General features: G+C 43.9%; 1 protein-coding gene across 1 annotated transcript; it reads left to right on the top strand.

Moving 5' to 3' along the window:
• Positions 1-8,489: 8,489 nt before the first annotated feature.
• Positions 8,490-9,866, top strand: LOC130990601 (uncharacterized). Its single transcript, XM_057914825.1, has one exon. The coding sequence runs from the start codon at positions 8,490-8,492 to the stop codon at positions 9,864-9,866; it is 1,377 nt and encodes a 458-aa protein (XP_057770808.1).
• The last annotated feature ends 6,675 nt before the right edge of the window (positions 9,867-16,541 follow it).

The raw sequence follows: 16,541 nt of genomic DNA, 5'->3' as shown, positions 1-16,541 counted from the left end.
CGTGCGCCACCTCATTGGCCGCCGGCTTGAGGGCCGACATTATCTGGGACCTCTGTCGGCTCTCTCCCTCTCTCTCACTTCCTCCACCGCTACCACAATCGCCCAGATCTGCCCAGAATCTCAATTTTCCCCAATTTCGCATACACATCCAGAACTGCAGAATAAGTGACCTCATCAGGCATCAGACTAGTTTTATACATCATCTCAAACCACTCCACGGCTCTATCGAAAAGATTGCACCTTTTTGCGCAGGTGATAATAGTAGAATACGTGATGTTGTCTAGAAGGATTCTCTTCTCCACCATCTCCAGCGCGAGAGCCTCAATGTGCCGAAATTGGCGGCCAAATCATAGAGATTTCATGGTGACATTGTAAAAGATGGTCTCCATGGGAAACGTGTTTCGGGCTTTCACCCAATCGAAGAAAAATAGGGTTTTCCGCCATGGGCGCAAGCTGTTGAGCAGCAATAGCTTTTTTTTTTCTGGTGGGCGGGTGGGGGATTTTCTCAATTGCATCCGAGAATGCGGATTCTTCGCAATCGTTCAATTTCTTGGCAAAATTCTGGAAGTCCTTGATTTGGGGATTGTGGGGAGTAAGGAGATGAGCGTTTCTGGCGCTGGAGGGAGAGCATGGAGGGCGGTGGTGGATAAAGGTTTCAGCTGCTCGGCGAGAGATGGGCTGTGCTGTTCTTCTAGAGCCAATATCATCGGCTTCAGAGGGGTGGAGGAGGGGGAGGGTTCGCCGACCGGAGAAGACACGGCGGCGCCGGGGTGGTGGAGGAGGGGGAAGGGTCTGCGCAGGGGGAAGAAGACCGACGTTTTTGGGGGAAGAGAGAGAGAGCCGACGAGGAGATGGGGAAGGAGGATGGGGGAAGAGAGAGAGAGAGAGATAGAGAGAGAGAGAGAGAGAGAGAGGGTGACGTGGGAGAGGAGGGTGACATGGGAGGGGGATGGTGGGTGTGATTTGGCATTTCTGATGCCACGTTGGCATTCCGGCTGCCAACTCAGATTTAATTTGGCCGGAAAATTTAACGGGTCGGACATTGCAACAAATTGAAAGGTAGTTGAAATTTTTGCAACAAAAAAAAAAAGATTGTCAAAAAACCAGATTTTGGTATAAAGTGGGGTATTTTCATGCAATTTGCCCAAAAAATAATAATTTTAAAATATTACATTTCTTCATATGCATAATTACTTTTATTAAAACAACAATTACTTTTAATAAATATAAAATATACATTTAATAAGCATAAGTATTGTTATTTTCTAAATCCTAAACCCTGAACGTTAAACCATAAACCCTAAACACTAAATCGTAAATCCTAATAAGAATATTTACTTTTAATAAGCATACGATATTCATTTATTCGCATAAATATATACTTATGTTAATATATTATTAAACTGCGATTTTATTAATAAAGGAAAAGAAAAAAAACCAAAGAAACCCTTGAGAGCACAGGAGAAGCAGACTAAGGGCCGAGCCTCGTTAAAACCTTTCTACGGAAAACCCATAGGGAAAGACCGTAGAAAGGAAAAAGAGTGCCCGTCTAAAAAAACGAAAAGAAGGGGGGCGAGAGCGGAGGGTTAATTTTCCGGAACTCCGGCCTAACCATCGTCCCCAAACCAACCCGGCTCTCACCCCGCAAAGGCAACTTGTCGGTGAGACGCCGTCGCCAAGTAGCCCAGAAAGGAAATCTATACTGCCGGTAAGATTCTGTCGCCGTTAGCTCGAACAAAGAAGACAAACATAAGTAAGCAACACAGCCGGTAAGATGCCGTCGCCGTGAGCTTACCACTAAACCACGATCAGAGCGTAGTGAGGTCGTCGCCGGAAACTAAAACTCTGTGAAATCTCCGATTGCGCGATCTGCCCAACAAGCAACGACCATGCCAAAAGCAACTCCAGAAACCAAAGCCGCAGCGCAGCTCATCAATGCAGCCCCTCCAGAACTCCCACGATCGCCATCCAAACATAAACTTCCAGCTAACCTGCGATCCGAATATGACTATGACAAGAAATATCCAGTCTAACAGCATCATGAATCACCTCAATCTCATGAGGCCACCAGCCCTCATGTCGCTCATCTGCGGCTAAAATATCAGCCACTTTATTCCCCTCGCGATAGATATGAGAAATTTGAATTTGAAAATCCTTTAGGAGCAAAAGAATCCTTTTCCAAATAGCCGCAAAGCGCCACGGAACCGAGGTTGATCTCTCATGCAGGAGATGCACGATATAGGTTGAGTCAGACTCAATCCAAAGTTGACGCCAGTGTCTTGCATGAGCAATCTGAATTGCCGTAATCACAGCAAGAAGTTCAGCTTCAAACGCAAAACCGATGCCTCCTTTCACATGAAAGCAACCCCTGACCCAACTGAACTTATCTCTGAAGACACCTCCGGCACCGATCTTGCCAGGAGCACCAAGCGCCGAGCCGTCGGTATTAACCTTAATCCAATTATTGACGGGAGGCCACCAATAAACATTGATAAACTCCGGCGGAGGATACGCCCGCGGTCTGACCCCAATATTTTTAACCACCAAAAGATCATCACAAGAATTATGCATTGAACCTAATTTAGTGAAATTATTCTCCATATCCAAAAAAGATACCTTGACCACCTGCAGGAAACGCATAGGGGCAAAGCTCTCATCCTCAAAAATGCATCTGTTCCGTTGACTCCATAAACTCCAAATCAAAGTAATGATTCCTGCTTTCCAGAAGCAAGCAATCTGAGGACTCATCTTCTGATTCCAAGCGTAAACAAAGAAACTGTGAATGTCCGAAGCATCCAACATATGAGCCTGCTGAAACCAATCCAAAAATTTGTGCCAAAGAGGGCGCACCTTCGAGCACTGCCAAAAAATATGATCCATGGACTCCCCTTCAGCCATACAAAAAACGCAACGATTAGGCATAATCAAACCATGCTGAATAAGCCTGTCAAAAGTCGGCATTCTGCCCTGAAGAATCCGCCAACTAACCAGAGAACGACGTACCGGAATATGCTTCTCCCAAAGCCAAGTCCCCCATTTGACTTTAGGAAATCTGTGACAGTGATGAGAAAAAGCCAAGGCCGAAGTAACATTCCCATGAAGAGACGGCTTCCAATATCGAATATCAGAATCATCACCAACCGGAGCAAGAATGATCTTACAAACAATCTCAGGGAAGGTATCCACAAAACTTTGAGTAAAATGCCAGATACCATCATAAAAGTACTCAGCAACCGACTGAGTAAGAAAATCTCGCATGAAGTGAGGGACACCACATTTATCAGCAATCAGAAAACCCAACCAATCATCTGTCCAGAAGTTAACCAACTGGCCATTACCGACACTACAATAAGTATCACTGATTAATTGAGGAATTTCGCTGCGGAGACTCATCCAGATTGAAGAAGGGGCAGCAACCGCTTTAGTCTGACCAAACGGCGTGAGATACCTGTCGCGCATGATGTCATAACCAAAATCCGTACCACAAATCACTTTCCAAGCCCGTTTCATGAGAAAGCAACTATTTATCATAGAGAAAGATCTAACATCCAACCCACCCTCCTCTTTGATAGCACAAATTCTATCCCAAGCCACCGTGCAGTTGGGCTTCTTCTGAGCATTCCCAGTCCAGATAAAGTTGCGACAATGTGCATCTAACTCCTTTAACAGAGAGCGAGGCCACCTGTAAATCATCATGGAGTGAGTTAGAGAACTCTGAATAACAGATTTAACAAGACATATCCGACCCGCCATCGATAAATGTTTCCCACGCCATCTGGAAAATTTATTCACAATCTTATCATGAATCGGACGAAAAAATGAAGCTCGAGTTCGCCCCACAAAAAGAGGAACACCTAGGTACTGAAAAGGCAGAACCCCCATCCGAAAATCCAGGTGATGTCCAATGGCCCGTCTCAAAGAGTGAGAGACCTTATCAGAAAAGAAGATATTGGACTTAGCCGGATTATAATTTTGACCAGAGATCGAACCGTAAACATGCAAGATGTTCCTGATGATAGCAGCATTATCCACCGTCGCCTTACAAAACAGAAGAATGTCGTCCGCATATAAAAGATGCGTCGGAAAAAGACTCCCACGTCTCATATTCATGGGAACAAGCTGACCGGAAGCAACACAATTGTGAAAAAGAGAACTCAGAACATCCTCAGCAATACCAAACAAGATAGGCGACAGAGGATCACCTTGCCTAACACCCCGGGAGCAAGCAAAATAGCCATGAGAGTTGCTGTTATATAAAATGGACAGACGTGCCGAACGAAGAATGATATCAATCCATCTCACAAACTTATTGTCATAGCCTCCCACTCTCAACACTTTGAGAAGAAAATCCCAACGAAGAGTATCAAAAGCTTTAGTGATGTCAATTTTACATGCCATATTAATGCCACCCCCGGTGCGCCGCATGCAATTCACCCCCTCCGAACCGAGCATAATGCAATCATGAATCGAACGTCCACTAATGAAGCCAAACTGATTAGCTGTCACATATCTGGCGGCCACAACACTCAACCGCGTGGCAAGGATCTTGGGAATAATTTTATAGAAGAAGTTAGAGAGCACAATTGGTCTAAGATCCGTGACCGATTGGACTTCCTCTTTCTTGGGGAGCAGAACCATACGGCTTGAATTACAACCATTCGGTAAGTAAGATTTCTGAAAAAAGGTGCGAACCGCCCTAAATATAAATACTTATGTTAATATAAATATTTAACTTTATTCAATATAAAGTATTATATTTTTTAAAAACATTAAACCCTGAACACTAAACCCTAAACTTTGAACACTAAATCCTAATAGGAATATTTACGTTTATTAAGCATAAAATATACATTTGTTAGCATATATGTATACTTATATTAATATAAGTATTTACATTCATTCAATACAAAGTATTATATATTTTATAAAATCCTAAACCCTAAACACTAAATCTTGAACCCTTATAAGAAATATTTACTTTTAATAAATATAAGATATACATTTGTTCTTATGAATAAAAATAACAAATGTAATAATTTATAAACATTACATTTCATCATATCAATAATTACTTTTGACAATGATTACTTGACCAAATATACAAAATTACAAGTTCTAACGAGTAAAAACAACATTACTTTTATACATATAAACAATTATTTTTTCTTAGAATAAGAATTATTTTATCAAATAACTAAAAGTATAAATTCTCATGAATAAAAGTAACAATTATAGTGAACAAATGTAATAATATAGAAACATTACATTTCATGCAACAATAATTACTTTTTGTGACGACAATAATTACTTAACCAAATAACTAAGAATAAAAGTTATAACATAATATTACTTTTCTTCACATCAATAATTACATTTATTTTCAAAAATAATTACAATAAATATAATAATTTTGAAAGCTTACATTTCTCCATATCACTATTACTTTTTCTCACAACAATAATTACTTTATTAAATAGGTAAAAATACAAATTATCGCGAGTAAAAATAACATTTGTTAGGTCCGGAGGGTCTCGAATAGGTGTATAAGGGAGGGGGGGGGAAATACACCTATAGGCTATTTTTCGAAGATCTCAATACAGAGATCAAAAATGAAACTACAAACACAAACTCAGACACCTGTTTACTGAAAATAGTTTTGACCAAAATAGGGTTGACGACTGATACTGAAAGGCTCTTCAGTAAGGAGTTATCAGTTAAGTCACAGGAACTTAACTGATGTACGTAAGGCTTCAGTCGAGTTTGATAAACAGAGATGTTATAAATCTCACTGACTGTCAGAGGACAGATCAGTCAGACTGATAACACAAGCAGCGGAAAACTTTCGTTTCGCAATAGCCTTTTGAGTTGAGCACGTTGTTAGTCTTAAGTTTCTCTTTGTAATTAATCAGTTTTCAGTTGATGAGAAGAAGAGCACAAGTAAGAAATTAAATACTGAAAGCTATAAATAACACAGAGATTTTTACGTGGTTCAGCACTTCCTACATCCACGGTCGGTTGATCAGACTAACAACTTCACTCTGCAAGTGCTTACGGGTGCACTGCAAACCGATGCTCGTGCTTACGGGTGCACAGCAAACCAAAACGTGTGCTTGCGGGTGCACACAACCGAAACAACTGAAGACCCAATCTTCAGTACCAATACACCTTGTTGGATTTTTCACTCCTAGCACGAACTGACACTAGGACCTCACGGAGATAGAGTACCTTCCTGAACTCCTTTGCAACTCAAACACTCGATTCTATCGGTCGAAGGGAGGTTTGAAATCTTGCCAACTAAACTTCAAAGAACAAGTTCATTGGAGTTAGTTTGACCTAGGCTTTGGATAAACAAGGTTTGCCTAAGGTCTAAGAGAATTTATGTAATCAGCAGTGACTGATTTTTAGCTTTGGGATTCTCTTCTTCGATTCAAGCTTTGGGGGAATTTGAGCTTTGGCTGAGAAACAATTTTGGCAGAGCTTCAGCTTATGTTGTTGAATCGGTGAAGATTGAAGTGATCCTCGAGCGCTATTTATAGGAGAAGTCTTGAATAGATCCGTTGGTGGAGAAGGTCTTCAAGATTTCTTCCGTTAGAGAGTAATTTGAACTTGGGCTGAGGCTTCAATCTTTGAAGTTCTTTGTTTGGTGAGAACGGCTATGTTGAAGAGCAAGAGATGCGACATCTCTGATAAAGTAGTCACCAAGTAGGAATGACCTCTGTAGAGAAAGGACGATCCTGAGATCTCTGCATTTAATGCGGCTGTACTTCTGGAGTACGTGGCTTCCCTTGAACGTTGGAGGTTCAGTCCGAGGAAGAATGTTTAACTGATACTTTACTTTAGTATCAGTCCGCTGATTCCACGTGGCTCGCATTAAGTAATCAGTTCAAGACTTATTATTCGACTGCTGCTTCAATTGGCAACTTCAGTCTTCATTCTTCAGTCCTTCGTTCTTTAGTCTTCAATCTTCAGAACATCAACTAAACTAGAAAAAGAACTCTAACACTTGAGTTTGAGCAGTTCTAGTCTATTACAAATGAAACCTATGGATTTTGGTATCATCAAAACAAGGATTAGGATATTCCATTAAGTTCCCAACAACATTGCAGTTATTTATGTTAATGCATACTTTTTCTTACTATAATATTCACTTGGTCAAATAATTAAAAGTTGTAGTGGGCAAATTTCGTATAGCCCATTCGAGTAAACATTCACGGCCCCATACGTCAAGCCCAATCCACAAAACTGAATTAATTTCAATTAATTCAGCCCGTACTCGAGGTCATCAAGGCCCATCGACCCAAACCCTAGAAAGGGCAGCGACGTGGGAAAGAAGGTAGAAACTAATCAGGGATATCGACCCCACAAATATCGGAACAACTGGGGTTGAGGGAGACGTGTTAGCAAAACCCTAGCCGTCAGGCCATCACGGTATAAATAAAGACCAATTAGGTCAATAGAGACGGACAATCATTCGCATTCCAACACGTTCTGTCCATCTTCTCTCCCCACTTGCACTATTCTGCCTCCGCGCTCTCAGCCTTAGGTTTTTCGGTGATCAGATCAATCGGGACGACCTGACAACCCTCGCTCGTTGCTCAGTTGCCCTTCAACTCCGTAGACCAGATCGACCCGATTTACTCTTTTCTTTACTTTCAATTACTTTTAATACGATTTTCCTTAATATTATTTACTGACTTGAGCATCGGAGGCCCTTCCATCGACACCTCCACCGGTGCTCTAAGAAGGGCTCTAACATTATTCGTGTTTCAGGTTGCTAGTGCCCATCGTACCGGACGATCCCGGCGTCCTTATCCGTAGTTGTTGGATCTATCCCCAACAATTTGGCACCCACCGTGGGGCCCTAGCAATCAAGCATTCCCGACGAACAATCACAGAGCTCTACCATGAGTACCCCAAACAACACACGCGACATGACCAAGGCTCCCTCACAAACCGAGTTGTTAGCCTAAGTGGAGATAGGCGCCAAGCTCAATACCCTGATGGACCAGATGGCCCAAGAAAGAGGGAGTCGGTTGTTGTTGGAAAAATAAAACCAAGAGCTACTCGCCCGACTGAACGCTTTCACCCAGATCCAAACGCCTCCGCTAATTCATACGCAACGCCCTGACCGATTTCGGGTTCGTATTAACCCCATGATAGATATTGAGGACATCCCGCTCACACCAAATGGAACTGAGATCAACCCAGATGACCCTTCATCCTCGGTAAGAAACAATAGATCAAAGGTTATTCATCCTAACACGGGTAATCTTCATGTGAATGCAGGTGAAACACACTTCTTGGATCAAACACCTGGGACAACCAGAACAACCGGGGACAACCGGGATAAATGTAATGGGAGCCCTCACTCAGGTCAACTGACGACTGGAGGAGTGGACCATTCTACCACGATAAGCTGAACCGATACCACCCAGGGGCATGTTGTGCCAACGGAACCACACGAAGGTGACCTCGTGCATGATGCCCCAATGGGTCAACCAGATAGAGCAAGGCGAACAGGCACACTTGGTCATAATGGCAGCATTCAAGATCAACCATTTCAGGTTGATCAGGGCCGACAGAGCATGTCCAACACCCTTCAAAATTTAGACCCCGCCTTGGTTAGAAGATTGGCGGATATGGAGGCCATCATCCAACGAATCCCAGGAGTCCCGGCCCCAATCAAGAAAAATGCAGAGAGCTGTTATGTTAACTCGCCCTTCGTGGATGAGATAGCTTTAGTGGAAATGCCGAAGAAGTTCAACTTCCCTCACTTGAAGATGTTTGATGGCGTGTCTGACCCAGACGACCATATTGCCCAATATTGCCAAAGGATGTTCACTGTGGCCATCCCTCGTGACATGAGGGAGGCGTGCATGTGTAAGGGGTTCGGTTCTAGTCTAATAGGATCGGTCCTCCAGTGGTATACGAATCTCCCAAATAACTCTATTAGCTCTTTTGCCCAACTAACTGATGTTTTTGTCCAACAGTACGCAAGTAGCAGGAAATTGGAGAAGATCTCGGAAGTCCTGTACGCCATTGTACAAAGACATGGAGAACCCCTCCGAGACTACATTGGATGCTTCAACAAGAAGAAGGTGTCAATTACCAACTGTAGCGAGCAGACCGCTGTCACCGCCTTTCGCAAGGGTTTGTTGCCCGGCTCAGATCTTTATAAGACCCTCACCAAGTATCCATGCAAAACCATGGAGGACATGTTGATCCAAGCTTGGGCACAGATTAAGTGGGAGAAAGACCAATACAACATGCAGATGGTCTTCCCACCTAGTAGACCTGAAAGAGACCATCGAGTAGACAGGAGATCAGGTCGTGACAGACGTGCTGAACCATATCCACCACCTTATCGGCAAAGCCGAGGAAGGGATGAGTACGATAGGGCACCCGACAGATGCCCCCGTGAGAAAGCAAAGATTCCAGAGTATGCCCTATCCATCTCCCCCGCTGAAGCAGTTGAAGCATTAAAGAACTTGGATAACAAGGTCAAATGGCCAGAGAGGATGAGGGCCCCAGCCGACCAGAGGGACAGGTCTAAGTGGTGTGAGTTCCACCCAGACCATGGGCATTGGACGGAGGATTGCATCACCCTCAGGTTGGAAGTGGCCCACCTACTAAAACAAGGCCACCTCACTGATTACCTAACCGAGAAGGGCAAGCAAACCCTACAACAAGGAAGAGATAAACATGATGACCATAGAGAGGCTACACCGCCAAACCCACCACCTCATGAAAGAACTGTGAATGTCATATCTGGTGGCTCCAAAGTAAGCGGGGTCACCCATTTAGCAGCAAAGAAACATACCCGACAAGCGAAGTCTAACAAGGCGAAAACCAACATGCCCTGCTAGACTGCTTCAACCCTTCCGACCCAAACAATCAGTTTTCATACTACTGAATCAGACAAGCTTCTTCACCCTCACCATGATGTTTTAGTTATTTCACTTTTTTTTCTAAATTGTTTGACCATACGTGTTCTAATCGATAATGGTAGTTCTGCCAATATCTTGTTTTTTGGTGCTATCAGGGAGATGGGCTTGAACAAGTCCAAAATAATAAAAAAAGTTCGCCGTGCTTATAGGCTTCAGTGGTGAGTCCAAGACCACGATGGGAAGATTGACCTTCATGTCTATGCCGAAGGGGTGAATCAATCAACCAAGTTCCTAGTGATCAATACCCCTTCCGCATTCAACGTCATTTTTGGTCGACCATGGATCCATGACATGGAGGCAGTGCCATCTACCTACCACCAAGTTATTCGGTTCCCAACTAAATGGGGCATCAAGGAGATCAGGGGCGGGCAAAAAGATTCAAGGGCATGCTACCGAACGACCATGAAGGCAAAGTATACCACTCAATAGCAATTACAGCAAGATGGTTCGACCCACCAAAAGAAGGATCAACCATCCCCATCAGATCAACCTGCACAACCAGATGAGCCCGAAGGGAGGTCGCAACCCACTAGCCCACCCCAAAGTCACCCAGGCAGCAAAGCTGTTATAGCAGATCAACCTGATCGACTCGCTCGTCCAAAACGACCACGTAGTCTGATTGAGAAAGAAGCAATAGAGATAGATGAAGTCCAAATCTACATGGACTATCCGGACCATAAAGTTCGGATTGGAGCACAACTTGACCCCGACTCCCGAGAGAAGCTTATCAATTTCTTATCTCAGCACTATGATTGTTTTGCTTGGTCCCACGCGAACATGACGGGGATTGACCCGAGTGTTATTGTTCACAGGTTACAAGTTGATCTGGGTTATCCACCAAAAAAGCAAAGATATAGAAAATTTGCTCCTGAAAGAAATCAAGTCATCAACGAAGAGGTCCAAAAGCTTTTAACGAACAGATTGATCCGAGAGGCCCATTACCCCGAATGGCTCGCTAACGTGGTAGTAGTGAAGAAAAAGAATGACAAGTGGAGGGTATGCATCGACTTTACAGACCTCAACAAGGCATGCCCGAAGGATTCATTTCCTTTGCCCCACATCGACATGTTGGTAGATGCAACAGCGGGCCATGAGCTCCTATGATTCATGGATGCTTACTCGGGGTATCATAAAATACGAATGCACCCTGATGACGAGGAGAAGACAGCCTTCATGACCAACATGAGACTTTATTGCTACATCTTCATGCCATTCGGGTTGAAAAATACTGAGCAACGTATCAACGCCTGCACAACAAAATATTCGCGAACCTGATAGGACAGACGATGGAGGTCTACATCGATGACATGCTCGTCAAATCAATTCAAGCAAAGGACCACATCGACCATCTCAACCAAACCTTCAAGATTCTTAAGGAGTATAATATGAAACTTAACCCAGCTAAATGTTCTTTTGGTGTTAATGTGGGGAAATTTTTAGGTTACATGGTCACCCAAAGGGGCATAGAGGCCAACCCGGCCCAAATCGACTCCACCATGAAGATTCAATCCCCAACATGTGTCAAAGACGTACAGAAATTAACTGGGAGGATAGTCGCACTGGGTTGATTCATCTTAAAATTCTCAGAGCGGTGTCACCCATTCTTCAACACTCTTAGGAAATCTAAAACCTTTGAGTGGACAGAGGAATGTGAGGAGGCATTACAACAACTCAAGCAATACCTGACCAACCCGCCTCTTCTGGCCAAACCAAAAGACCGTGAAGTCCTATTTGTTTATTTGGCCGTGTCTGAGACAGCCGTCAGCGCCGTGTTGGTCAAGGAGGACGAGGGAAAACAATCACCCATGTATTATGTGAGCAAGTCCCTCCTAGATGTGGAGACCCGTTACAGCCAACTTGAGAAGCTAGCCCTGGCATTGGTCCACGCAGCAAGAAAGCTTCGACCCTACTTCCAATGTCACCCGATCTCAGTGGTGACCACATACCCCCTCAAAGCCATACTCCAAAAGCCAGAGCCATCGAGTCGATTGACCAAATGGGCAGTGAAACTGAGCGAATACGACATTACCTTCAAGCCCCGAACGGCCCTCAAGTCTCAGGTACTAGCAGATTTCATTGTTGATTTTACTCATAACCTTACCATGCAGGCCGATAAGGAACTATGTTGCATGATCGAAGAACCCGATCAAACGGGGATTTGGAAACTTTATGTTGACGGGTCTAGCAATATGCGTGGAAGTGGACTTGGCTTGGTCCTCATTTCACCTCAGGGCGACATGATCGAACAATCAATTTGGTGTCAATTCAAGGCAACCAACAACGAGGCGGAGTATGAGGCAATGCTGGCTGGACTAGGATTGGTCAAGGAGATGGGGGTCAAATGAATCAATGTCTTCAACGACTCCCAACTTGTGGTCAATCAAATGCAAGGATCCTACCAAGCCAAGGATGCCAAAATGATAGCCTATCTGGGCAAAACAAAAGAGTTACAATTAAACTTTGAGGAGTTCACCTTGAGCCAAGTTCCACGAGGGGATAACAGCCATGCTGACGCATTAGCCAACTTGGGGTCATCCATCCAGACCACACAGCCAAAGATCATTCAGATAACTTACCTCCGATGGCCAGCAATTCAAAAGGATAAGGATGAATAAATCTGTGAAGTATCAGCCGAATCAACCTCCCCCCTATAATTGTACAAACGCTCTTTCAATGGTCCATACTTGAGATGTATTAACCCTACAGAGGCGAGATATGTCCTTTTCGAGCTACACGAGGGGGAATGCGGCAACCATTCGGGTGGAAGAAGCCTCGTCCATTGAGCCCTAACTATCGGGTATTATTGTCCCACCATGAAAGCCGATTCAGCAGACTAGTCAAGAGATGCGACAAGTGACAACGATTTGCCCAAGTCTCTAATTTACCCCCAGATCCATTAAGAGCTATCACTTCTCCATGACCCTTCATGAAATGGGGGATAGACATCGTAGGCAAACTACCTGTTGCCCCCGGGCAAAAAGTCTACATGTTAACCGTGACGGACTACTTCACCAAATGGATCGAGGCAGATTCTTTCCACCAGGTTAGGGATAAAGATGTAAAAGGATTTATCTGGCAAAATGTTATATGCAGGTATGGGGTGCCCAAGGAGTTCGTCACGGACAACGGGTCCCAATTTATAAGTGCAGACTTTCAAGATTTTTGCAAGTTTTGGAATATCAAGCTAAGTTTCTCAACGCCACGATACCCCTAAGCCAATGGGCAAGCTGAGTCATTCAACAAGACCATCATGAACACGCTCAAGAAAAAATTGGAGAAGACAAAGGGAAAATGGGCAGACGAACTACCCGGCGTCCTATGGTCTTACCAGACGATTACGAGAACCTCAACAGGAGAAACCCCCTTCTCCCTTGCTTATGGAATGGAAGCAGCCATCCCCACGAAGTGCGAAGTACATACCGCTAGGTATGCATTTACCACAGACCACGATAACCATGAAACCATGTGTCATGAGCTCGACTTACGCGACGAGAAGTGGAACAAGGCTAACATAAGAATAGCCTCATACCAGCAAAATATTGCCCGACACTACAACAAGAACACTCACACCCGAACCTTCAAACCGGGTGATTGGGTATTTCGCAAGCTATTCCAGAATACTAAGGAGGCGGGCGGGGGCTAGCAAGCTAGCCCCAAATTGGAAGGGACCTTATTTGGTTACCAAGGTGATTGGACACAGAGCCTATAGGCTACAAGTAACAGACGGGCGTGAAATCAACAACAGTTGGAACGCCATACATCTCAAGCAGTACCACGCTTGACCTTACACTCTACAAATTTCACTTTATTTCAATAAGGTTTCTCGAGACCCATATCATCTACCACATATTACTGACCTTTCTATGCAGGTCAGAACTACATTCGGGCTTGATCCCTCTTAAGGGTATGTAGGCAGCTCTAAGGAGCGCAGCCCCCCTACCCCTCCAACCAACCATTTTTTCCCTTAAACAAGGAACAAGTTTGAGTACACATCACACGGGTTTCAACCCTTAGGAAGTCTTAGATCACATTTCTAGTCAACCTTACGCAAAATTATCAAAGGTATGATCTCTCAAATCATAAAATTCGGACATATATTAGATAAAGTATCAAAGGGTGAACCCCCTGATCGAGCCGGATGTACTGGAAAATCATACGTCCTACAAATACTAAGTTTAAGTCTAGCTAAAAGAGACCAGACTCAAACTAGGGGGGAAAGATATATAATGTCAAGTTCAAAGATCCTACTTACTATTACATAACCAAATAGAAAGTGTTTGACAAAGTTTCAACCACAAACAAGTCTAGTCATCGCCCTCGTCACCCTCGCCGTCAACAGTGGCATCGCCCACCTCCTCTTCTTTAGCCCTATCACGCAGCACATTCTCCATCTCACGTATACCCTTCTCTACGTCCCAGGAACCCGCCTTCCCTTCCTAGAACTCCATCATCATCTCACCACGGGTAAGAATGACCGTCTCAAGATAGTTAAACTGAATTTTCTCCTCTCGAACCTTCAATGTCTCCTCCAATGACCCTATCTGAGACTCAAGGGTAGAGATAAGGTGACTCTTCAAGGATAATTCATCCATGAGCTTCTTCTCTGCCGTCTCATGACAATCCTTCACTTTCTCAAGCTCCATCCGAAGGGCGTCTCGCTCTTTCTGAGCCGCCTTGAGCTGGTCAGCCGCTTCTGCCAGCTGTTCCTTCTTGAATAGAGTATACTGATAGCCCTACATTCAAACAAGTAATAAAAAGAGTTTGATTATACCAAGTATGAATCATGAAAGATAGATATAGATATGCATATGAAAATCAACAACAATCGTACTTGAAATGCAAGACGGGCGGTAGTGTTGGCAGAATCGGCCACCCTGACCTTCAACATCCTAGTGCAGCCATCCTCTAGCAATAGACGCCCCAAATGATCCACACACGAATCATAGTCGGTCTGGGCTGAAGTCCCACTAGGAAACGTGAAATGGACAGAGCCAGCGGAGTAGTCCGGCACCTCAAAAGATGCCGCCTTTTTCTTCCTCTTTGACCGCCCTGATGGTTGGACCACTTGGACATCAGACTCACTAACGGGCTTACTACCCGAACCACCCTTCTTGCCCTTGCCGGACGCTTGCTTCTTCTCCCGCAGCCTCAAATAAGTTTCATAACTATCTTTTTTCAGAGAAGATTCATCTTGGGATGCGACATCACGTAGTCTGCATAAGCCCGTTCATCCGAAGTCAAATCATGCAAAGTCGGGTGAAAATCGCCCCCATTCCCTAAAATCTCCGAGGCCCAAATAGACAAGATAAGCTCAGATTGAGCACGAGTTGAAGGAAAAATAATACCTTCTGGACCAGGGGGGACGGAACTCCACAAAGAAGTCCTTTTTAAACTCTCTTATCCGAAGAGAACCTTCCAATGCCTCTTGCGGCTAGGAAATATGGTGAAACGTGCGATCTTTTTTTCCAAATTCCTATTGCTTATCGGCCAAGGAACCTTGAGGCGTTCTGCAAAACAAACCAACAAAGAAAAAACTTCAAGTTAAAAGACATTTAATCCATAACGACCCGATCAACCCAAAAATACTCACTGGCACGACACCAAGCTGATGGAATATCGTAGCCCGTCTGGTAGCCAAGGGATATTTTTTTTCCAGTTCGAAGCAGAATCTACAATGCCACAAACCAATTCGGGAAGCTTTCTTTCCCGTGATAACTGGCATCGCCCTATTTCCAAGTTGTTTTCTTGAACCGTGTAAGTTGTCATCACATCTTCAAGGTCGACCTCGAAGCCCATCAACTCTTCCGAAAGCTTGCATACCCATTAATACCCGCCAGACATTAGGCATAAGTTGACCCGACGAGATGTGATGATAATGCAAGAACTCAAGGACCAAGTGGGGAAGAGAAAGTCGTAGACCCTCTTTGAAGGTCTTCTCATACATACACACCCAACCCGCGAAACTATGATCATCCCTGAGGGTCGTGCCAGGTGCGTGAAGGCTAACCCACTTAGGTATATTGTATAATATTCGAAGGTTATATATTTGGTTCGTGTTAGTGAATTTTGACGGATGGTTCTTACCTAACAAAAATGTCTCATCAACCCTGACTCCATAAAGTCCATCAGCACTATTAATCTCTAGGCCCATCTCTCGATATGAATCACCCGATTCACCTCGCCAAACCCCGATCTCCACTCCAATAGGAATTTCTAACAAGTTATCTTCATCTTCATCAACCAAATGACGAACCCTACTTGATGACCCAATTAATCATTCTCGTACACGTGACATAATAATCAAAAGCCCCTAAAGTAGCAAGGATTGAGGCTATGTGAGCACAAGGACCGCCCTAACCCAATCAAGTAGTGTAAAGCGTAATAAGGAAACATTCATGCAAGGGCGATTCAATCACATAAACAGGTACGACTCTATTGCCCAACATCATCTTTAATTTTATAAAAGCATGCTTGACCTTTACACTACAATGGATATTGTGACATTATTGACCATATCGACCAAATGGGGCTTGGCTTTTACTTTTCATATTTGAAATATATCAACCAAATCACTCCTATCGGGGTTTATCATTT

This window comes from Salvia miltiorrhiza, chromosome 6, assembly GCF_028751815.1.
Source record: "Salvia miltiorrhiza cultivar Shanhuang (shh) chromosome 6, IMPLAD_Smil_shh, whole genome shotgun sequence".
In the NCBI taxonomy this organism is placed as follows: Eukaryota; Viridiplantae; Streptophyta; class Magnoliopsida; order Lamiales; family Lamiaceae; genus Salvia; species Salvia miltiorrhiza.
Note: the sequence above shows the minus strand (reverse complement) of the source record. Positions and strands in the feature narration are given on the sequence as shown.

Coding starts and splice junctions, on each gene's coding strand:
- LOC130990601 (XM_057914825.1), top strand. CDS start 8,490: ATGGGTCAACCAGATAGAGCAAGGCGAACAGGCACACTTGGTCATAAT.